Source organism: Vespula vulgaris, chromosome 2 (genome assembly GCF_905475345.1).
Source record: "Vespula vulgaris chromosome 2, iyVesVulg1.1, whole genome shotgun sequence".
Taxonomy (NCBI): Eukaryota; Metazoa; Arthropoda; class Insecta; order Hymenoptera; family Vespidae; genus Vespula; species Vespula vulgaris.
The window spans coordinates 7,056,228-7,082,069 of record NC_066587.1 but is presented as its reverse complement, the minus strand read 5'-3'; the positions used below and the strand labels follow the sequence as shown (position 1 = coordinate 7,082,069).

The 25,842-nt window shown below is 36.3% G+C and overlaps 1 protein-coding gene across 3 annotated transcripts in view; it reads left to right on the top strand.

Moving 5' to 3' along the window:
• Positions 1 to 25,842, top strand: part of LOC127061422 (bone morphogenetic protein 1) — a 40,251-nt gene that overhangs the window by 12,489 nt on the left and 1,920 nt on the right. For all 3 annotated transcript variants that reach the window (XM_050988265.1, XM_050988266.1, XM_050988264.1), the window contains 13 exons: positions 12,074 to 12,226; positions 12,307 to 12,514; positions 12,575 to 12,856; positions 20,222 to 20,626; positions 21,597 to 21,775; positions 22,778 to 23,008; positions 23,096 to 23,320; positions 23,637 to 24,104; positions 24,191 to 24,313; positions 24,380 to 24,698; positions 24,778 to 25,069; positions 25,181 to 25,394; positions 25,462 to 25,712. In XM_050988265.1, coding sequence (XP_050844222.1) covers positions 12,074 to 12,226; positions 12,307 to 12,514; positions 12,575 to 12,856; positions 20,222 to 20,626; positions 21,597 to 21,775; positions 22,778 to 23,008; positions 23,096 to 23,320; positions 23,637 to 24,104; positions 24,191 to 24,313; positions 24,380 to 24,698; positions 24,778 to 25,069; positions 25,181 to 25,394; positions 25,462 to 25,712 — 3,350 coding nt within the window. The remainder of the gene's footprint in view (positions 1 to 12,073; positions 12,227 to 12,306; positions 12,515 to 12,574; positions 12,857 to 20,221; positions 20,627 to 21,596; positions 21,776 to 22,777; positions 23,009 to 23,095; positions 23,321 to 23,636; positions 24,105 to 24,190; positions 24,314 to 24,379; positions 24,699 to 24,777; positions 25,070 to 25,180; positions 25,395 to 25,461; positions 25,713 to 25,842) is intronic.

Genomic DNA, 25,842 nt, shown 5'->3' with positions numbered 1-25,842 from the left:
AAAAAGAAATGAAAGATGGAAAAAAAGGAATTAAAGTATTTGTAAGAAATAACGATATATGTGTCTACTTATCCATGATCCATCCATTATTTTCCAGGCACGGTTAGCGTTAGGTAACAAAGTTGTTAAATCTACCGATAGACGTTAGGAATCATCCCCTTATCCTCCCTCGTTTTCTTCTCGTTTCCAACGTGGTGAAAGATCGCGACAATAAATTTCGCAGAGGATTGATGTACCGAGACTGTATACGGTAACGTTAACCTAAACCGCAATATGGCGAACATTCGTTTCTTTCGTCGAGAGAAAGAACAACGAGGAAGGAGTGGTTGGATCGGTGAAAGGGCCAAGAGCCCTATATATTCGACGTAACGTCAGGAACGTATTACCTCTCTCTCTTTTTTCTTCCTCTGTCTTTCTCTCTCTCTCTCTCTCCCTCCCTCTCTCTTTCTCTCTCTCTTTCTCTCAACGAAATAAGAATCTAGCGATCCGCGAGATTAAATTTCTCTACTCGAAGAACGAAGAGCCGCGTGCCCGCCTTTCTATTTTGAGTTATTACCCTGTGTCCCGATACGTTACACGAAGCTTGCGAACGACGTCTTTCCTGTTAGGAAAAAGAAATGCCTTCGTTGTTCCCCGTTCCATGATTTTCTTTTGAAAATTTTATCCCCACGACGCTAGCCATCTCTCTCTCTCTCTCTCTCTCTCTTTGTTTTTTTAAAATATGCAAACGATTTTTATTATGAGAAATAATTGAGATTTTTCTTTGTGAGAATCATGATCTATTATATTCTTAAAAATTTGCGTAATAATTCTGTTATTAATTTTAAGCTGTTAACTGGAAAAGATTTTCAAGATTTTTTTATTCGTCGGTGAATGATTGATGTATGAAATTTATTTTGATTAAAAGATAAAACGGTTGCAATAAAGACAGGAAACTATGAATAAGTTGATGAATCGTAAAATGAAGAATCGTAGATATGTAATATTTTCTTCATCGAAGTGAAAAACAAATGATTCATTTATTCTTTTATAAAGATAAAAATGATCTTTTTTTTTAAGAGTTTAAGATATATAAACAAATATTTTGTAATTTATTAAACTCTATAGATTTAATGCTTGAAATATATAATGAACTGTTATCCGTTTCGAGTATAAAGTATGTACGAAACAAAAAATCTCTGATTATATATATACGTACAATATTATTATTATTATTATTTGATGAATATCTAAAAGTAATATATATATCAAAAAATAGAATAAAAACATTTATGTTTTAAAGATTTTTAATAATTTAAAAACATACACATATATATGCATGTATATAGAAATTCTACTTTATCCTTTCTATAAAATTTCAATTGAAAATAATAATAAAAATAAAAATTGCAAAAAAAGAGAAATCGCAGACAAATATTACTTGTTTTCATCTTCAGTATCATTACAAAAATATCCTGATTTGACGTATTCTATCAAAGCCATCTTCTGAAAGCTTATTATACGAATTCTCTCGCATTTTTCAGATAATGCTGTATGAAAACCGTTTTCGCAAAGTGCTTCTTATCGAAGATTTATCTTTATATACTTAGATTCATAATAAGCGCTATGAAACGTTAGAGAGAATTAACTAATTCCTCTCACAAGAATCACTAACGACCTCGATACGGCACTGAACTCGAAATCGCGAAGGGAGTTAAACGTCCGCGAATCGGTTCTAGCGTTGTCGGTCGTCGCTTTCGAGATCTCTCGCTTCTTCTCTCGCGCTTTTCCTTCTGTTTACTCACCGAACGAACGAAAGATAGCCTTTCAACCTCTGACACGTCTCAGCCGTTATGATCACTACCATCCAGCTAGCTTGCTACGGTCGACAATCCAAGTCATGTATGACTTTACCGTGGTTTTCCTTCGAACTTTCTTTTTAAAATGACATAGAAATAATAAGCCAAGTGTGGCAAATGTTTTCCTTTTGCAACGCCGTGTAACTTCGAAATCACAGAGATTTATTTGATATTTAACAAATGTTCTTTTCTTTTATCAGCATAAATACTCTCTTAATTGCTAATCGATATCGAAAGTATTTCTTTTTACGTTCTTTTAATAAATATAATAAATTAATTGGAAATTTACATTAATAAATAAATATAATAAATAATAAATTATACTTGATATAATATAATTACACGAGTATAAGTAGTAATGAATTTATAATGCATGTTACACAGGTTTTATTATTATTTCATATCTGAAGTTAGTTATGTTTTTAAATATAAATTATATTTAATATAGTACATCAGTCTAAGTAATATTATAACTTTAATACGATATAATTTTTTTCTCCAACACGACAAAAACTTCAGTTATACAGGATTATATTGATTTTATGAATACGTATTACAAAAGGGAAATGTACATTTGTCAGGAATAAAATTACAATTTTAATTAATACTTATGTGTTTCGAGCATAGAAAAAAATTATGAACGTATAAAAGTAAAATAAGCGAAACGTTAACGAATAATTAATATCATAGTTAACGAATTTTATCTGAATAATAGCTTTCCCTTTCAGCTGTAAGAACGTTACATTTATTCGCAACAATTCATCTCCTACCACTCAAATTTTCTATCCACGAGAAACGACTAGAAATTTCATGGCGCTTCGAATAAATAAATTTTACGGTGACGCGTTTCGACGTTCGAGAAGTCTGACGTTTGAATAATGCATAGTACGCGTAAGTACGTACATACCGAATAAATTCTTCTCGTATTGTGCAACTATCTTCTCGTATTTTCCCGAAATTTGTTTCAAAAGTCTTACAGTTGATTTCGCGGCAAAATAGGGAACATCGTAAGCAACACGCTTTCGCGATCATAACCAAAGCGAAATCTTTTCTCGCGTTTCACGTGATACGTGATGTCAAGTTTAACAAGGTGGAACTTTTAACGAGCTACGACCGTAGAAAAGAGAGGTAGAGCGAGATGAAGAATGGTAAAAGATTTCTTTCGGGAAAACTCGATCGTAGATCATTCAAGAAGGAGAAAGAAAGATAGTGAAAAAAAAACCAAAAAGAAAGAAAGAAAAAGAGAGAGAGAGAGAGAGAGAGAGAGAGAAAGAGACTATAAAAAAGTCGAAGAGTTCGTTCGATGCTCGATTTCGAACGGACGTGGGAGATTGGCATCGGCTCGCATCAGAGTCAGGAAGTTGAACGTTGTGTGACATCGTGGAGAGGCTACTCAGACGTGAGGAGGACTTATCCCTTGGGATTAGGTCGAGTTCTCACCTGAGGATAAGGGACGAACGAATAGCTTCAAGTGCGAGATAGAGATAGATAGATAGATTGATAGATAAAGAAAAAGTGATGGAAAGAGAGAAAGAAAGAGGAAGAAAGAGAAATAGAGAGAGAGAGAGAGAGAGAATGTAACGGTACCACGTTCGAGCTTTTCATCCAACGACATAAACCCTAAAAAGCTTTCCCCGCGATCGAGCGACGATCTTTCTATCCTTCTCTATAACTTTTTCCTCTTCCCGCTCTTTCTTCTTGACTCATAATATCGAACAAAGTCGGACTCGAGCTGTCTTACAATGAATCATTGTTGACTCGACCGCGATGCCATTATCGCTGATGGAAAAACAACAATCGTTTTGTTCGTTAACAACTTCACTGAGAACAAGATTTTTCAAGTTCTTTTAATTTTGTTCTCTTTTCTTTTGGTTTCTTTGTTTCTCGAGAGACTTTTCGATGGAACAAGTACGTACGATTAGCTTAATTCATTTTCTCTATCTCTATTTCTCGTCTTTTTAAATAACGAGAGTTTATATATATACTTGTGTATACTTGTATATGTATGTGTCTCTGTGTTTGACTGTGTGTGTATCTTTTATCTCGTTATTAGAACACGAGGCGTCTTATTATTAAAGTACGTTCACGCCTCTCGCGTGCTTCTAAACGACGAATTAGTTCCGTACGATATACACTTCCCATGACCTCTCAATGTTTCTAACGTGTTATCCAAGTGAGAAACTTTCTTCGAAAATCTCTCGTGCTTTCTGCAATAATTTACGAAGAAACGTGCATGGAAATTATCTCCCTCGAGAAAAAATATCATAAATCTTCTGTGGAGGCTGATCGAACGTGGAAGAAAAAGTGCTTGACCAATTTTTAACAACTTCATGACTAAATTTTTGTCCATTCGTTAATAAGTATCGTACAAGAAAAAATATATTTATCGACGAATATAATCCAATTATTTTGTAATACAATCTCGTTCGTATTATTAACGACTATGATCGTCGTTGCTGTTACAAAAAAAGATTGTTAATTCTTCGACAATTTTTTTTATAGAAAATTTTAAGGAAAGAAATATTGCACGTGCTATTGAACAAATATTCAAGTGAAAACAATAAAAACATTTTACACCATTATTCGATTCGTTACGAAATTAATAATGATAAATTCTTATAGATTTCTATTAAATAATAAATATGTTAATTAAATTAATTAATATACGTGTATTATAATTCTCCGAGTAGATCTATCTAAATGTTAAGCGCATATGTATCTATTGTAGAGGTATGGGCCGAAAAAATGACGAAGAAACGACAGGATGGAACGAATAATAAAAAGAGGAAAGAAAAAAGGAAAGAAAAAAAAATGAGAGGTTACGTTAGTAGCATACGCAAGCGTTTAATCCGACGCGATCGAGGTTCGCGTTGCGATGCTAGAGGCTTCTCCATTCGAATCAATACGACACACGCACACCATATACCTATCTCTTTCTCTTTCTCTATCTCTCTCACTCTCTTTCACTCTCTGTTACTCTCTCTATTTCTCTATATCTCTCTTTCTCTCCCTTACACTACATTTCGCATCTCTATTATACGAAAGTACAATGACATTATCGTATGGAATAGAGGGTTAAAAGTGCATTTTGCACTTTTTCGCGGCGAGAAATTGTCTCAAAAATTTGTCAAATTGAATTTTGTAAAAGTGAATGAAAAAGATAGAAAAAGAAAAAAAATAAAAGGAAAATCGATGAGAGAAAACAATGAAAAAAATGTCATTCGAAGAGAAAGTAAGATCTTTGGGAAGCAAAATTTAACGGAGATTGAATCGAAATTACTAAGATATTTCTTTCTCTCTGTTTCTCTCTCTCTCTCTCTTCTCTCTCTCTCTCTCTCTCTCTCTCTTTCTCTATCTTTGTCAAAGTATCGACAGGTTTTTTCGAGCTAGGAAGAACTAGAATAGATTCATCCGACTAACCGGAAGTACCTCTTCTTGTCCGTTTTATTCTGCAAAGTGGTTTCCGTCACTCCGTTCCCTTCCCTTTTCTCGTCCTGCTCTCTCTCTCTCTCTTTCTTTCTCTTTTTCTCGATGTGTCGCACTATATCTATATAGATGTATATACATATATAGCTATATATATATACATATGTGTATATATATATATATATATATATATATATATATATGTCTTTCTCTCTTTCTACCGTTCATGGACTCTTGCAAATGTCCTGGAAATGGAAAAGGAGTCTTCTCAGATCGATTCGGAGATTGAACCACTTCCGGCGTTCTGATTGGCTCTCCGCCACGATCCTGCGGTTATACCGCGATCGTAACTTCGACGTTTGTTCGAAGAAAGTCTCGTGTATGTACGCGTTATCGTAAAGATAAGACCATGCAACGCGAAAACCAGTGGATATTCTATGTATGTATTTTTGTGTGTGTGTGTTTTTTTTTTTTTTTACTCGGAAAAATAGATAAGGGGAAAACGTAAGGATTATCGAAATATGGAAAATCTTGTTTCGAAACTCAACGATTATCTCCGAGTGAAGTATCTCTTTTGACAAATACTTTCATTTTTTAGTTTTTATGTACACATGTCAAAAAAAAAAAGGAAAAAGAAAAGAGATAGAGAGAAGGAGATAGTGGAAAGGAGAGTAAAGAAACGTAACTCAATTCTATATCCTACTTTTCTAGGAAACAAGAAAGATATATAGATTATACTTATTGACCTATATATGTATATATATATATATAAATATCTTATACGTACATAAATCTCTCTCTCTTTCTCTATATATACATACATACATACATACATATATATATATATATATATATATATATATATATATATATATACATATTAGAGAAAATTATTATCTGAACGATTATGACTCGTCACGATAAGAGAAATTGAAAAGAATGCACGAGGATAGCTTGTCCTTGACTTCTGATAACAAGCTGTAGTAGCCGTCGAGAGAATATCGACGAGTTGGATTCAAACTGGACCGGACGTTTTCGGCTTTTCTCCAGACCACTAAACACTTACCCTGGCATAAGATAAACCTCTAAGTAATAATGTAAAGAACGTTATCTCGTGATTCGTTGAAAAACGAGTTCTCGAATGATCATCTCTTTCTCTCCCTTTCTCTCTTATCTTCAAACGGAAAGTTACGCGAAAGACGCGAGAAATTTGTTCGTCGAAATTAACAGGAGATTTCTGACGAGTACTAGAACAATGATAGAGGATTGACGTTGTTATCCTAGTAATTGAAGGGACAGTTCAAAGAGAGAGAGAGAGAAAGAGAGTGAGAGTGAGATGGTTAGGTATTACGCGGTTTGCATTTGACAGAAATCTGGTGAACGTAAACGGGTTAGAAATTCACGCGATCTCATAACGATAAATCATGATATAGACAGAGAGAGAGAGAGAGAGAGAGAGAGAGAGAGAGAGAGAGAGAGAGAGAGAGAGAGAGAGAAAGAAAGAGAGAGAAAGAGATAGCATTTTCATTAGCCGATATATCATTTATTATCAATAGATTCAGGGCTATCGTTGAACTGTTAAATATCGTATAGTATCGTCCCTTGTAACGTTGGGTTATCATCCTAAAATCGTCACCGTTATTATCATCATCACCGTCATCATCAATACCATGAATAAATTACACGACAATGATTTCCTAAACAAGAAAGGAACGTAACTGAAAAGGTCGTAAACTCGATAAACGAAAATTCGATATGGAATTTCATCGATGTAGGCATCGATAAATCGACGATTTAACGAGAAGAATAATGCATTGCATTATCGATGCTATGCGGCATTGCTCGTCAGCGGTGCCATTAATTATTATTCTAATGGATGATATAGTATAGGGCCAATCTGTATGAGAACCACGTACGAAAACGTTGTGTTGTTGGTGCTGGTGCTAGTGCTGGTATTAGTGCTAGTGTTAGTGCTGGTGCTGGTGTTGCTGTCGCTGCAGAGCACCAGCAGCAACAACGCCGGCGTTTGCAGATACGATGAATCATCGTCAGGCAGCGTGAATTAATAAATCGCAGGTACGGAGGGGAGAAAACGAACGTGAGCGTGTACACGCTTCGCTTGATCCTACCTATCTACCTACCTACGTTCCGCGAGTCCTCCTCCCATTACCCAACCCTTCTCGATAGTCGTCAGACGAGGGTGTCGTATTTGTGAGAGGTGAGGCGACAGGGGTAGAGTAGGTCCTCGCGAATTCACCAATTTCGACCTCGTTAATGTCCACCCTCTATTTCTCTCTCTCTCTCTCTCTCTCTCTCTCTCTCTCTCTCTCTCTCTCTCTCTCTCTCTTCCTCTCCCTCTCTCTCTCTCTTTCTCTTTTTTTCTCGTCTCTTTTCCTCGTTTCCTGCCATCCTTTGGCTCGTTGCTCCGACTGCAGATTAGTGTTTACAGTCGGTATATATAAAATTAATTAATTAACCGTAAGGGATATTAACGTAAAGAATATATATATATATATATATATATATATATATATATATATATATGTATATATATATGTGCATATATGTATATATCAACATAGTTAACGTTTGAAATACTATCTCAAATTTATAACCATTTACCTAGCTAGATTACGAGATGTTGACTGAGGAAATGTTTGAACATAAATAAATAGATTAATCTTTATATTATATAGAACTTTAATAAATCAGCGATCATAACACATCCAACGAAACAAGGTGTTAAGATCGTGGTCAGTATGCTAAAAGAATTTATAGTTGTATAAAGAGAATGTAAGTATAACTATGTAAAAAAAAAAGAAAGAGAAATAAGAAATATACATATATATAATTAATAAAAAAAATATATAATTAAGTATAAAGAAATATTAATCTTTTAAAAATCCACAAAGAACTTAGGTATACAAAAAAGATCTCATAAAGATCCGAGCAAAAATAGGAGAGAAAGATTTTACGATAATCGCTAACCTTTAACCTGTTCTATAATAATTACAGCATCGTTCTCGTAACGAAACCTTTCTTCCTACAAGAAGAAAACTAAATCCGTTTTTATTAACGCTAGCTCGCCTGCTATCACGGTTATTACACTTCTCATAAGAACGTCGATACTATAGATCTCTTACGACGTGCTCTCGATACTCGTTGAAAAATCGATTAACAAAATTAATTAGAGATCAGTATGGTATCGTACCAAAGAGAGAAAGAGAAAGAGAGAGAGAGAGAGAGAGAGAGAGAGAGAGAGAACACGAGAGAACATATTTCGCTCGCTTTTCATTAATTTAGATACGGATCGATTAATCAGCTACTTATTCAAATTAACCATGAAGATAAAATTAAACCTCCCAATACGATTAACACGTTAATTAATGTAATTGTCAGGCTATTTTCTTGCCGTCACGGTAGAATTTTCATTATTATTCAATAAGCTGATAATGATAAATTGTTGTGTCTTATAATTAAATAGGATTAGACTCTTATATCAATAGTGTGCTTATTTCACTGATGTGATCCGTGACCGCATTGCATTCAATTATTCTTGACGATTCGTTAGTCAATTAAAAACTTAAAATTTTTCTTACGGAAGTTGCAAAAAGTTGAACAAATATCTATACTGTAAAAATTTAATGTTTGTAGAATAATATGTTTGTTTACTTTAAAATCAAGAAATGTACAAATGAATTGTAATATTGCTAATATTTCAAAAAATAATTAACATGTACATATAAACATTTGTATATTTATAATATCATTTTGTTCTATTTGTTGCAGAAATTAAAATAATTAGTAAATTATTTGTTAGATAGCACGTTTCATTTTACACTATTATTTAGTTATATAATTGCGTTGTGTAAAACTTGTAATTCGATAAGATATTCGATTGATTTGTAAATTGTATATCGTTGGTCATTGGAAACTATCATTGTTCCATTGAAAAAACAATTAGTGATCGCAGATGATCACCGATAACAACTAATGTATTGTTTATGAACTTAAAAAATAGTTGCCGAACAAACGAAAATTAAATTTTACGATAAATCCTATATAAAGTCATGTAAATTTGAAATCATACACCTATACGTTTGTATTTTTTATTTTATTTTCTCGTCACAAACGTATTTTTATTTTATTTAATGGTTATTTCATATTTGCTAAGGATACTTATATCAGTACAAAAGTTTATATATAATATAATAAAAAGTATATTTTCTCAATTAATATAATCGTCGTTCTATTATTTCACAAATAAAATAATTTTCTTATTAAAATTCTATCAGTAGTATAACGAGACATTCTTTTCAAACATAAAAATACAATGTCATAAACTATTAATATTAATCCGATGAAAGAGATAAAAAAAGGAGGGGAGAAAATTTAACGATAAATACTTCCGAATTTGTTGGAGAAGATCCGATCGTAAAATCATTGTCTAAACGTCGAACGAATTGACTCAAATCGTAAATCGTGTAGCTAGCTCGCAAGAACAGAACGGCTTGCACGTACACGCGATTGATGGTTCGCGAACAGAACGAGCGTACGCAGGAAAATCGCAAGCGGGCCAGTATTTACGAGCGTTCGCGAATTCATCGTAGAGCAGGAGTAGCAGGAACAGCAGCAGCAGCAGCAGCAACAACAACAGCAACAGCAGCACCAATAGCAGCACCAACAGCAGCACCAACAGCAGCAGCAACAGCAGCAGCAACAGCAGCTCGACGAGGATTCAGCCGATTTCGTGCTCGTTAACGGCGAAAGGGCGAACTCGTGTGGCCCTTTTGGCGTGTTATAGGGACGTGCCGATATCGGAACGCGTCCCGCTAATTTCCACATCGACAAATTATACGACGCGACTAATGGGACACGCGCCAACATTACGGCTCGTACACACAGAGCGAATATTCCGAGCAATACGATCGGTACTCCCTTCCGTTCTATCTATGTATGCGTATAAGAGAGAGACAGAGAGAGAGAGAGAGTCATAGGATCGGGTTAATTAAGGGAAATCGATTGAGGACATTCGGTAAGGTATCCCTACGATCCTGTACCCTCTCCTCATCCTCGATAACGTACCCTGCCATGAGAAATACCATTGCATTGCCCGTAGAATTTATGATCCTGTCTGTAGGCGTGTGTTCGGTGATTATCTATGATCGCTAGCAGCTGCCTGCCACGATCATCTTTCTCATTTTTCAATTTTTTTTCCTTCTTCTTCTTCTTCTTCTTTTCATTGACAGTGCACAAAGTTTCTAACCGATTGGGACGTAAGATGATATAGGATAAAGGATGATACGTTATTGGTAAAATGTAGAAAGAAATTCTTCAAAAGTCTTTTTCTTTTCTTTTTTCTTTCTCACTTAGGTTTTATTCGATTAAGTTGTTCGATAGCTTCTAAATCGAAAGAAATAGAGAGAGAGAGAAGGAAAAGATAAAACTCGTTACATGCCGAATCTCATAGTAGAAAATCGCATGATCGCGTCTCCCTCGATTCTTCTGTTCAAGAGAGTGCCACTCTAAAGAAGATCAAACGAATAAAAAATGATACATACATATATATATATATGTATGTATGTGTGTATATATATATATATATATGTATGTATATACTTAACTAACGAACTCGCACAAAGTAGAAAGAATGGCGAGCCATCCTCTCTCTTTCTTTTTCTCTCTCTCACTCTTTTTTTCTCTCATCCTCTCTTTCTCTCTCTCTCTCTCTCTCTCTTTCATTCCTCTCCATTTCCAACGATCTAATTACGGCTTCTCTTGAAGCACCCGTTCGACCACCACCCATCCAGACAACCACTATTGCGAGATCCCAATGGGGGATGTCGATACGGAATTCGATAAAACCTGGCTGGCTTTCTCGCCCTCTTTTTATCGCGATCTTCAAACTAACGAACTACCTCGATCGTATAACGAGATCTTCTTTAACAATCGAAAAAGAGCTGCTCAGGTTCGTACCTTTAATCCGAACTTTAGTTACGTTTAGTCAGACCTTTGACAGGTTAAAAAGTTATCGGTGGAAGAAGCTTATGCGCTTAACTCGTATGCAAAAGTTGTCTTCTTTTCCTCGTGCAAGATATAACGCGGGAAATTTCAAATGGAAATCTATAAATATCGAAAAGAATAGTATCAATCAAAAGGGAAGAAAAGTTTTTTGTTATTTCCTTATTCGTTTTCGAGATTCGAAATCGAATTTGCATAGTTAGCTTTCTTTCTATATCTATCTCACTTGGGCGTACTATATCCGCGTGACTCCAACAGAGTACCGTTTTTCTCTCCTGCCACGGTGGAAGATAGCAAAGTCTGGCCGAGATGCTGTTTACGTCGTTCGCAACAACCACGATCAGAGCAAACTCTCTTTCGACCGATAACACGTTCGATGATTTATGGTAACCGATAATAGGTCCATACTACGTTCAATCCCTGCGGGAACGCCGTCTCGGAAAGGCGATCGACTTTTCAGGAGATTCGACGGAGGCTTTCGACCGTATACGAATGAGATACACGCATGATCGAGATCCCTTCCTATTTTCTTTTTAGAAATTCGAGATAACTTTTAAAATTAATCCTTCGCTGGTATCTGACCTCTGTTTCGAAAACTTTGAATACAAGTGTGTGTGTGTGTCAAATATATCTATATAGGAATATCAATGAATATAAATGAGCGTATGAAAATTCTATGAACTATAGCTAAAAATTTTCTGAACGATTCAATATTAATGTCGTACAAGAAATTTCCGATAATATCCCAAGATGAATTAAAAAAAAAAACAAATAACCTTTGATTCCAGGTGGATTTCTCGGTGACATAGCACTGCCCAACATCAAGTACGAAACAGAATGGCGACAACAAAAGTTGAATAAGTCGTACCTCGAGGAATTGGAAAAATATAGAGAGGAGGTTTTAAAGGAAGGTCTTCAAGTCGAGGAGGAAGGTCTTACCGGTAGGTAATCAATTTTTCTCATATACTTTAATTATATCCGAATCAATAAAAGATAATATCAAATGATACGTTCTCCACAGAGATACTACAGTTCAAAAACGAGCACGACACAAACAATGAGGCCCATCGTGAAGAAGAAGAGAGCGTGGTCCCTCAAGGGAAACCTGAGCCGATCATGGTGGATCGCAATCAGTACAGCATGGGTGGCGAATTCGAGGATGAATTTAGCTTCAACGTTAGGAACGAAGATACTAATCCTGAAATAAAGGAAGAGGGTGTTGAGATCAGGTAAAAAATGATATATTTTTTTCGTCATAAACATCAATTGAACATATTTATTTCGTTCAGATTAGAATCTACGACTCTCCCAGCGAAAAAGAGACACTCGGCTCATCGACAGAATTATCTGACGATGACCGAAACTTCAAATATCGGAGAAGGTAGGATCAAGCAAACCACTCTAAAACTACCCGATGACATAGATTCTTCGATCGGTTCGACAACAACAAAGACTAGAAATGCTCAAGAAGGGAACATCGAAGAAATAGGAGGCTATACTTCTACGATCAGGCCAGAATCAACGACACAGGATAGATCGAAACAACGTCATCGTCGTCATCATCGTAGAAGGTATGTTTACTGTTGCTAAGTATATTAAAATGAATATTTTTCAATATGATTAATTTATCTTCGACTCGAGAACCTCAGAAAGATAATAAACGTGTTTGGAACAGTTCGTGTTGTTGTATAAAAAAGAAGAAGAGAAAAAAAAGATAAAAGGAAAAAAAGAAAGAGTCAAGAAAAAACTTAAGCGAAAAAATAACTCAACACTTTCTGACGCAAACTGCTCCAACAAGTTTCGAACTTCAACATGACGAAAATATCCAGAAGGAAGAGAGAGAGAGAGAGAGAGAGAGAGAGAGAGAGAGAGAGAGAAAGAGAAAGAGAGATTCGTGGCTGATAGCTGACTGGAGAGTTTGTCAAAGTTATGTCGAAGATACGCGTTCATCGTGAGTCCACGGAGGAAACTACTAGGGTGACTCTCGTGTCAGAAGTTAAGTCCATTAGACGCGAGACGTAATAGATTTTACCGAATTATCAAAGTTAACCGCACTCAGCCTCCAACTCCGTACGTCTCTTGCAATCGGAGAAGCCACGGATCCTAATTACGTCAAGCCAAGGATGCGGATCATTAATTTCTAGTTTACGTCAGCAACAAATTTTCTTTTTTGTTCGAGAATATCCTGTCACACGCAGAGCTATTGTCCTTGTGCTTTTTTTTTTGTTCTCTTTTTATATATATATATATATATATATATATATATATATATATATATATACGGTCGAACGATCGGTAAAAGTCGAACGACGAAGAGCCTACTCGAAGTGCTTTTTTCAAAGATATTAGGTAGAAAGATTGAAAGAAAGAAAGATATAGAGAGGGAGAGAAAAAAAGAGAGAAAGAGAAAGAAAGAGAGGGTAAGGGAGTGCAGAGAACGGATTTGTCGTTAATTTTTTGGCGTACCTAACCCAATTCCAGTGGGAACGATTAAATCGAGCACGTGACTACACTCGTGGCACGTTCGTTCTCGTAGACACAGATACGTATACACACGTGAATAAAGTACATACATACATACATATATATATATATATATATATATATATATATATACTATAAATGTATATATACTTGCTCAGTCACCCTCTTCCAATCCACCCTCTTCCTCTTACCACCCGTCTTCCCGGTGGTAGAGCCAACCGGCGATGCCAATAACAATGGCCGTCATCGTAAAGCTGGAAAATGGGGTCCGATACTGCCGTCCGAGCATTTTCAGCCCTCGAACTGCCAATAACCTGTCAGCATCGGCAACGCTCCACCCCCGATCAGGTACGTCGATCCTATACCTACTACTACTACTCTCTCTCTCTCTCTCTCTCTCTTTCTCTCTCTCTCTCTCTCTCTCTCTCTCACACTCACTTTCTCTCTCCCTCTCTCATAGTAGCTCTCTATGTTTCTCGCCGACTGGATTTAACGTCGAACACCTGCTCGGTTCCTCTTTCTCCGCTTTTGACACGGCCATTGACTCGCGTTTCATCCACTAGATGAAAGAAAAATTCTTATTATCGGCTCACTCTCTATTTTTTACAATAATTTATATAATATTACATCTATCGATGAGAATGACAAGATATATGGTATCTATGCATGTATGTATGTACGTATGTATGTATACACGTGTCTATGTGTATACAAAACGAGAAGTTGCATAGGTGTTCCTGGACCATCAACCCCTAACAAATAATGGAAAGAAAGAGACAGAGAAAGAGATAGAGAAAGAGATAGAGGAAGAGGAAGAGAGAGTGAGAGAGACAGAGAGAGAGGAAGAGAGAGGTGGAAACCCAAAAGGGATACGCGCGAGTGGATAGACGTAACGTATCTCTCTCGTAGTAGGTAGACGCATTTATGTGGGTTTCTCCTCTGTACGTGTTCATCGTCGACGGGTTCACGAAAGCGCCTGTTTACGGCCTGTATCCAACCCCGTGAAACACGATCACGTAGTGATTCTCCAATGAAGCTCCCGAAGAGAATTCCGAAGAGGATCAGACTGTCAGGCTACCGACTCTCCCTTTTGTCGTTGATAAATCGTGAGATAACGAAATTGCGGTAACGAGCGCGAAAGTTATACGATGCTTACTATCATTAGGATCAGCTGGAGGATTATCGAATAATTACGAAAGACGATACGAAGGGAATAGAGAAGAATTATTGGGATAAAAAGAATAAAGAAAAGAAGAAGAAAAAAAAAGACACAAAGAGGAGAAAAATCGTCAAGAATTAACTTCTTTTTCGCATACTGAAAGAATTTTTGTTTATTCTCTCATTTCTTATATATTTCTTCAATTGTAGGAACTCGATTACTTATACAAATACTAATCGATGATAGATCGAATGATCCATCTTCTATCTAAAGAAAAAGGTATTTCAAATTATCGAGCATAATTTGTCTTCCTGAGCTTTCTCGTACTCCAACATGATTATAAATCTTGCCGAGTAATCGGCAAGGAAGTTTCACACGTTTAAAGGGTTAGGGGAGGGATTAGGAGCGAAGAAAACGCGTTCTCCCTTCATCGAGTGAGTTCCAGCTGTCGACGGCAAGACCCTTCTTAGGCAAGGTCATCTCTCAAGGTCCGTCTCGAAAGTGCCGCCGGCCGGTTCGAGGTATCGAATTAAAGTACAGACTAAGTCACATTAATCTTACCAGGGGAACAATCTCATCGGGGTTTAAGCGTTACTCATTCTTTCTATCTTTCTCTTTCTTTCTTTGTCGCTCTCTCTCTCTCTCTCTTTTTCTCTTTCTCTCTTTCAAGAGTGTCAAGGGTGAGAAGGCTCGTCGACAAAGGTGTTCGTACTACCGAGGTAACTTCATCCTATCGATTTCTGTATCTTTCCTACTTCTACTTTTACACCCTTCCTTAGTTTCTTTCTCTCTCTCTCTCTCTCTCTCTCTCTCTCTCTCTCTCTCTCTCTTTTTATTTTTCTCTCTTTTCGTTCTCTGGATCTCTTTCTTTATTTAACTCCCCGTCTTTCGAAGTAGAGAAAGAGAAAAGTGCAAGAGACCGAAAGGCGAGTGATTTATCGAGATCACCGAAAGAAATTCCGTATTCAGCGAATAGCATGTTCCATTCAGCCATGGATAGGCCTTCGTAACTCATCGTACTTCTATCTACATATTCCTTTCGTTCGATTTTTGATATCGGCCAGTCGTAGAAAAAGGAAATAGAAAACAAGCAACCAACGTCATCGGTCTTTGTCAGTTCTTTTTTTGCTCAAAAAATCTGCTGACTAGAGATGAATTTTTCTTTCTCATTTTTCGTAGAGAAAATCGAAACGATTGATGAAGGACTGTTTTAAAATTTACATTCTCTTACGATCGATCGACACGTATGTATCCTATCGCGTACATAGATAGATCCATACATATGTATCTACATATGCGTACGATAGGTCTATAAAGCCTTTCTCATAGGCTTTAGAAATTCTATAAAAATTCAATATTCATTTCGATTTGCTTTATCCCATCCTCAAGTACAATTATACATGGAAATGTTAAAAAATTCAATTCTCCCATTGAGAAGGAATAGTACTACCGAGGACATTGGCACGATTCCAATTACCACAATGCCTCGTTGATTCTCGTTAGAATATTACTCCATTGTTTGCCACGCTACACCGTAACGTTCCATTGTTCTAATAAAAAAAGAAATTAAAAAAAAAACACATTTAATGGACAACCAGTTCGCACTATATATCTCCCCCTTCTCTCTCTTTTTCTCTCTTTCTCTCTTTTTCTCTTTTTCTCTCTCTCTCTGTTACCAATGTCGACGTTCCTGAAATATTCGCTATTCATCTCACCCAAGTTATACGTACATACATATCTATGTACATTCATATACCTATATTATACATCGAGTCAGGCGATGCTGTCAGCAGCAAGGCTACGCGAGAGATCCGATATTCCTATTTACAGATTCATTGTTTGACGATAGCGCTATATCTCCTGCGATTTAAACATCCCGCGCGAAAACGGAACACGAACGACGGAATATCGGGAGTTATTAATCGTCGGGAATAATCGTCCCGTTTATTGTCGCCTTGCAAACGATTCTACGTTATTCCGATTACTTCTTTTTTTGTTGTTGATCCTTTTTTCTGTTTTTTTTTTCTTTTTCTTTTTTTTTCTCGTCAATGATAGATTTTTCAATTTTTTTTCCTCTCTCTTTTTCCTCTTTTCTTGTTCCTTTCTTTTTTTCCTTTTTTGCTCTTATCGTGCTGCTTCTCGCACGTATGTGTGTATGTATGTATGACGATCACGCGAAGAAAAGTATAAAGAAAAAAGAAAAGAGGAAAAAAAAATTGGAGCAACGCAAGCGTTCTCTTCACGCGTTTCCCTTGCCCACGTGGCTGGGGACAAAAAAGAAAAAAGAGAAAAAAGATTCTCCTTTTCTCACGCATTTTTTCGCGCGTAAATCGTACCAACTAGAAGCGTCGAGCGTTCCTTTTTGTATTTTTGTTTTCCGTTCTTCTTCCTTTTTTCTTTTTCTTTTGTTCTAATCCGCGAGATCATCCACACGGATACGCGAACGCGATGAAACCATTTTCTTTCAACAAAAACGATGTAAGCTCGCCGTCAAAAATGAAAGAAATAAAATAAAATAAAATAAAATAAAATAAAATAAAAACCAAAAAAGAAGAAGAAAATTACGAAAGGTTGAAAACAAAAAATTCATAAAGAATTCATTCGTGAATTATAACGAATTCATTACTTATAATGTCACGTATTTATGAATCAATCCGTCGATGAAATCGTCGCAGTTGTTGTATTTAAAAATAACAAAGAAGAATATAGAAAAAAAAGAAAAACAATAACGATAAAAAATAATACCGATAAAAATCATTTAAGATGTTTACGAAGATATTCACTACGAGTTTCTTGTATCGGTTAACGTTCTCATTTAAGACGACGTTGTGAACGCTCCCTTAACGAAACTCATGAGAGTGCAGCTCGTTAATTAATTGTAATGCCGTACCGATTCAGAAACTCGCAGGCTGACTACCGGCGCACTGTCGCTCGAGGAGACCCAGAGGGGTTGAAAGAGAGAGAGAGAGAGAGAGAGAGAGAGAGAGAGAGAGAGAGAGAGAGAGAGAGAGAGAGGGAAGAGAGAGAGAGAGAGAGAGAGAGAGAGAGAGAGAAGGAAGAGAGAGAGAGAGAGAGAGAGAGAGAGAGAGAGAGAATGAACCTCCCTTTTCCTTCCTTTCTCTCTCTCTCTCTTTCTCTCTCTCTCTCTCTTTTTCTGTCTCTCTCTGTCTCTCTCTCTCTCGCTCTCTCGTTTTGCTATCGGACGGGGTGGCTGCGAGAGAATTACGCTCACGCGGTAATTAGTACTAATAAACGAGGGATAGGCACTGGCACTGCTGCTACTGCCGCCGCCGTACGCGCGAGAGCTACGCACTTTAGTCCAATGTTTACGCGAGGGGAGAGAATTATTTTTCAAAGTGTCGACCACCCACCCCTTGCCTTCAACCACCACCAGCACGATTACCCTCTATTTTTTATTTCTTTCCGCGTATTCTTTTTTTTACATCCTTTCTTTCTTTCTCTCTCTTTCTTTTTCTCTCTTTTTTTTGCTCTTTCTTTTTTCTCATTTTCTTCTTTTTTCTACATTTTTCTTCCGTATTTGTGTTCGCGATAAATTGAACGAATTAATCCAAGGATATAGTTAAATGTTTATCTTATTTATTCAATATATAATTTTACCTAAAATTTTTTGTTTCCAATCCAGATGTAATCCTTACGAATTTAAAGTTGCTTTGTTGAATATTTATTGAGAAATTTATTGTATATGATAATTTTGTTAATAACTGCACAAAGATATTTGATCTAATTTGAAATATTTTAAATATTTCTATTGCTTGTAATAATATTGCAATATATCTTAAATCTAAATCATTTCTTTCAAAGATAAATATATTAATCATAAATTTTGTTTTTCGTGAAGTTAAAAGAATATACATAAATATATATATCGATATTGTAAAGGATATATATATATATATATATATATATATATATATATATATATATATATATATATATATATAATAGATAGATTGATAGGTAGAGAGAGAGAGAGAGAGAGAGAGAGACGCTTTAAGTATTTCTATGAAAGAAAATTAATTACATTAAAAAAAAAAAGAACGAAGGACGGAGTGAAATGCAGGCTTCATTGAATCTAGGACAGCAATAATCACCTAGAAGAGAATAATCAAAAAGATGAAAAAAGAGAAATGGGAAAATGATAGTTGCTTGATAATTTTTCTTTCAACCCCTGCGCTTACTTTTTTATTTATATCTCTCGAATGTACATCGACACTGACTGGGTCTTTTCGACTCGTTTCTCTGCCTATCTTCTTTTCGAATTTATTCGCCGGTAGAGCTATGAAAAGCGCATTTGCCGCGATAGCAATTTCATTCCCTCTTTCATCCCTACCCCTAAGACTCGTCGAAGCATCATAAAAAACCACGGAGCCACGACACGTTCGATTCATGCATTAAGTCTCGTTTTGTTGCAAGCTCTTCCAAGAAAAAAAAAAAAAATCTTTTTGCAGGATGCTGGGAAAAAGAAACATCGTATCATATTTTTGTTTTCTTTCCTTCTTTCTTTCATCTCCTTTGTGAGAGACTCGACATTTTACAGAAACATTAATTTCGTATTTCACGATTCAAACATTTAATCAAATTCCCCTTTCGATTACAACCACCTTCATTTTCCTTTCATTTTCCTAAGTATTATTTTCTAGCTCGAGAACTTTCTCCGATTAGATTCACGACTTCCTTCTTGGTCGTCGAAGAAACAGAAGGAACGGGAAAGGCAAGTAAATCCGCCTTGAACAGAGAATGTGCTATGTAGAATGAAATATAAATTTCTCACAGGTGCGTTTACAATTTACGTACTAATTTGTTACTCGTTTAATTAAACGATTGTACTGGTGAGAATTAACTGGGTGATCTATATTCTAACAATATATCTATATATTTATTTTTTTAATGTATAATTTTATATGTGTATAAATATATATATTTTATATTTATATTATACATGTATAAATAATTTAAATTATAAATTTAAACACACACAAACATATATATATGTATATACGTATGTATGTATGTATGTAGTATGACTTAGACCATGTTCATAATAATCAAGCAAGAAAATTCTTGATAATTAAAAATAATCGAATTTAGTTGACCTGGTAACACCATTGATGTTTAATTTATTATTTTTTTCTTTCTTAAAACAATCGATAAGAGGAAGAAATTAACAGGAATGATAAAAGTGCAATAGATAAAACTGGTAACGATCAAGGCCGTCATAAATTTGCGATTCTTTCGTCTGAAATAACCGACCAATATCCTCGTCATTTTCCAGAGGATCTCGACGACGAAATCACCGACGGTTGGTTGTCCCTTTGCCCCAGGACACGGCGAACGATGTCTCGGACGAGGTCGTCTCGCTCCACGATAGACGACTACGGTCCATCGAGTTTTACGACATGGACCACAAACCGAAATATCTCGCGAACAACGAGCGTGGCACCAAATCTCTAGTCCACGATTTTCCAACAAGAAATCGTAGAGCCGCGACTGCGAGAAAGGAACGTGTTTGGGATCATGGTGTTATACCTTACGAGATCGATGGTAACTTTTCCGGAGCTCACAAAGCACTTTTCAAGCAAGCCATGAGACATTGGGAAAACTTTACTTGCGTCAAGTTCGTCGAAAGAGTACCACGAGAACATCCTAATTATATTCTTTTCACGGAGAGACCCTGTGGGTGAGTTCCTTTCATCTTTGTCTCGTTTTATTTAACAATCGTAAAATCATTTTATAAATTAATAAATATCTTTCAATAAAATGGCTTATGTTTAGAAATTATAGAAAAAAGAGAAAGAAAAGGAAAAAGAGAAAGAGAGATATTTTTATTTAAAATACTTACGACACATAGAAAGTATGAATGTATTTTCTATATTATGTATCATGTTCAGATTTTCCATTCTCACGTGCTCATACATATTCTGAGATTAACTTACAGGATTAAAATCATTTGATAGAATAATGAATACTTAAATGAAATGTTAGGTTTAACGATTAAAAGAAAGATATTTTTATTTAAAATAGAATAGAGACAAGTTATAGTTATGCTTTATTTTTTATTCCTCGTAGTTTATGTTCTCATGTATATACAGTAGTGTATATACAGTGGTAAGATTATTCGATAAAATAACGAATATTTCAATAAAATATTAAGTTCAAAAAACGATTAAGAGGAGACGTTTTCATATAAAATAAAATATTGGCACGTTTTATTTAGGTACTTTCGTATTTAACGTTCTCACGTATTCACATATATCATCAGATTTATGTAAAGTAATAAAATCATTGAATAAAATAATAAATAGTTCGATTCGAAATGTCGATTAAAAAGCAAACGCTATCATTCAAAATACAGGAGTAATTTAAAAAATTCGCCATCTTTTGTCTGAACACATAAATTTAATTTTAAGAATGAGATGCATTTTAAAATAAAAAATGATAAAAAATAGTCTGAAATTGTTGTAAAAAATATGCAAGTATTAAACATTATATTTTATACAGTCCGGATGGTGCATTCTCACATATTTATACACGTATCATAAGATTTGATTATAAACCGATAGAAAACATTAGTTATACGTGCAAATCTATTTCCGATAATACATTCCTCTGACTTATATCTTTGTGTTTCTCCTTTACGCCATTTCCAGATGCTGTTCCTTCGTTGGGAAAAGAGGTAACGGACCGCAAGCAATCAGTATCGGAAAAAACTGTGACAAGTTCGGTATAGTCGTTCATGAACTGGGCCACGTCGTTGGCTTCTGGCACGAACACACTAGACCGGATCGAGATCGACACGTACAAATCATTCGCGACAACATCATGAGCGGTGAGTAAGTGGAACCTTCCAGAGGGCGAGCTTTCAATTTCGTGCAAAGCCGATAGAGCGTCCTGTCTAATTAACACGATTATTTGCAAAAGCGCTCGTAGCGTATCGCAATTATACGATAGGGTCCATCGGCTCGTCCTGATTCTAAACGGAAGGAGAGGTCAAAGCTTGAAAGAGAGAGAGAGAGAGAGAGAGAAAGGTGTGAAATTTAATTTCGATCGGATCAGATTAGGCTGAGCGTGTTCCATTTTTTCCAATTTCTCCGTAATAGCTATTTCGTCCGGCCGTCGTAGAAAGAATTATACTCACTTTTCACAGTCTAGTGAACTAAAATTAACGATGACGATAAATTTTTAAAATGCATATATATATATACATACGCACATAATTCATCATCGAGACATTTGGAAAATCGTTACTTCGGGCTACGTTCGAATTTCTCGATATTCTCCTCATACTCATTGACGGGACATTCAAATAGCTAAACGCACCATGTTTGGTGAACGTGCAACCGGATTTATCCAAGCGTAGATGTACATCGTACGTGACTGGAGCAACGTTTAAGCGAGGAAAGATGTCCCGAGAGCTGAAGTGGAGAGAAGGGATCACTAACAATGGGATCGAGTTTGCCTTCGTGGCAAATGACTTTGCGCGGTAGATAAATGGGCCAATTTGTGGCAAGGCACACGGCAAATCTCGGTAATCCTTAACAACGTAGAAGCTAGAATGGTAGGGAGTATTGTAATATTTGCTCGCAAGTTGGATAACGCACCGATCGTCCCTCGATTAATGTCACGGTGGTGGTAGGTTAAATGTTACTGTATAAGTTTGATCGAACCATTGCCGTTATTATTTCAGAGATAGATATTGGTTTAGCGTATAAACGTATGAGATCTTTATCTCCATGTTTGAGTTAATATTCGTTCGATTTTACCTGATCAAAATATGAACCGCATATTCTATGTAAACATTCTGGAAACAATAGCTATTAATCATTTTCAGGTCAGGAATATAACTTTAATAAACTGACTGATGAAGAAGTGAACTCGTTGGGTCTGCCATACGATTACGATTCCATCATGCATTACGCCAAGAATACATTCTCCAAGGGCATTTATTTGGACACGATTTTACCTATAGAGAATCACGGAAAGAAACGACCTGAGATCGGCCAAAGGATACGACTAAGCGAGGGTGACATCGCTCAAACGAATCTTCTTTACAAATGCTACAGTAAGAATACTTGGAACTGATCGTTCAAAGAAATCACACAATGGGAGGATGTTAATAAGGATTCTTTCTTTTTTATCAATCGACTAGAATGTGGTAGGACTTTCCAAGAAAACAGCGGTAGCTTTGGTTCACCAACTCACCCTAACAGTTCTCCAGCAATCGATGGAGAACGATGCGAGTGGAGGATCACTGCTACGCACGGAGAAAGAATCGTTCTGAACATCACGTCCTTGGACATCTTTAAGAGCGATTATTGCCGTAGCGATTATCTCGAAATTCGTGATGGTTATTGGTACAAAAGTCATGTACTAGGTAGGTATAATTTTCTCATCTGATCGTTTGAAATTAATCGTTAATCGTTTGACAAAAAGCATATGGTAATATACAAGAAATATAAATTGCTCTTCGCATCGCGATTCGATTCCAATAACCTGCCAATTTCACTGACTCGTATCAATTAGCCCATGGAATTCAATTTCCTAATGGAAATTAAAGTTTTCTCTGTGTCTCGTCATTAACTGTAATTAAAGTGCTATATCGCGGCTTCATTCGTCGAGGTAACAAAGTGTATAATCCATGAAAAGTTTCCCTTTGATCTCGAAAATACGAACGTTTATGCGATTGGTAGGTCGTTTTTGCGGGAGTGGCAAGATCCATGAGCCAGTGGTATCTACCGGAAGTCGTATGCTCGTAACTTACGTTACTTCCGAACGTCAAAGCGGGCATCGTGGTTTTACGGCGAGTTACGAAGCTGTCTGTGGTGGTGATGTCGAATTGGATGGCGTTGGTCATTTGGAGTCACCTAATTATCCTGAAGAATATCAGTCTAGTAAAGAATGCGTTTGGAGACTCTCCGTGCCGCAGGATTATCAGGTCGCTCTGAAATTTCAATCGTTCGAGATCGAAAATCACGACAATTGCGTCTATGACTATGTCGAAGTACGCGATGGTCACAATGCCGATTCCCCTTTGATCGGAGTTTATTGTGGCTATAAAATACCACCTGACATCAAATCTACCGGGAATAAATTGCTTGTTAAATTCGTTAGCGATGGATCCGTACAAAAAGCTGGATTCTCGGCAACTTTCATGAAAGGTATGTTTTCATCGATATCATCGATAGTTAATAAAATAATCTGTTTGTTAAGTATTCAAAAAGTCATTTTTTTTTTTTTTTATTAGAATTCGATGAGTGCGAGTTGACCAATCATGGATGCGAACATGATTGTATAAATACTCTTGGTGGATTCGAGTGCTCTTGTAAAATCGGATACGAATTGCATTCTGATGGGAAACATTGCGAAGGTGAGTCCGCTATTGATCTACATAATTTTTCTGTTGAGATTAAACCAATATATTGAAACCTTTCAGATGCATGCGGTGGTATTTTTGACGATAGTAATGGCACGATCACGAGTCCATCTTTCCCGGAGACTTATCCAGGAAACAAAAATTGTATTTGGGAGATTATAGCACCACCGCAATATCGTATCACTTTAAATTTCACTCATTTCGATCTCGAAGGCAACAATGCCTATCAACAAGAATGCGAATATGATTCTCTCGAAATAGCTAGTAAACTCGGTGACGATATTCTGAGGAAACATGGCATTTTCTGTGGTGTTAGGTTACCACCAATGATCACATCGGAAGGCAACTCTATGAGGATCGTATTCACATCAGATAACAGGTTGGATGATCGACGAATAGATTTCATGTATCATTTTTTCCAATATACCAAAACTTTTATTGCTCGTAAACTTTTTCAGTGTGCAGAAGACAGGCTTCGCCGCAGTCTTTTTCACCGATATGGATGAGTGCGCGAATAACAATGGTGGTTGTCAGCACGAGTGTAAGAATACGATAGGCTCCTATCAGTGTTCCTGCCACAATGGCTTTACACTTCATGAAAATGGCCACGATTGTAAAGAGGGTGGCTGCAAGTACGAGATTACGGCGCCCGTAGGCACCATTACGTCGCCCAATTTTCCTGAGTATTATCCTGGCCGGAAGGACTGTGTTTGGCACTTCACTACCAAGCCGGGACATCGTATCAAACTGGTCGGTCTACATTTTTATGACTTTCAAGGGACACAGATCACGAAAAGATAGCTATATATGTTCAACGAATTTCGGGGGCTTACATTTAAATGGATCTTTATATTCTCGTAGGTATTCAAAGTATTTGAGATGGAGTCCCATCAAGAATGTGCTTACGATCACATCGCCATTTACGATGGGGATTCACCAGAAAGTCACACGTTAGGTCGCTTTTGTGGTACTAAGGAGCCTCATCCGATTTCAGCGACTGGTAATCAGATGTACATGATCTTCAAGAGCGATGCCTCCGTCCAAAGAAAAGGTTTCCAAGCTATACACAGTACTGGTAGGTTAACAGTCATTATCCAAGTAGTTTCTTCTTCGACGTTCGAAAGTCATTCTTTTTCTTTTAGCGTGCGGAGGATACTTGATGGCGACGGATAAGGTAAAACACCTGTACTCGCACGTCAGATACGGATATAGTAATTACGATCATGGAACCGATTGTGATTGGACTATCGAAGCACCAATCGGCAAGAACGTTCACCTGTCTTTCTTCTCCTTCCAATTGGAGTATCAAAGCGAATGTGGTTACGATTTCGTTGAGATATTCTCCGGTTTGGATGCATCCAATCCATCCTTTGGTCGACTCTGTGGAAACTTGGTATATATATATATACATACTTTCTTTCATTTCCATTAGTTTTAATTAGTTTTAGTTAAACCAAAGTTTCTTAATTTCATTACTTTTAATTAGTTTTAATTAGTTTTAATTAATATGAAAAACCATATTT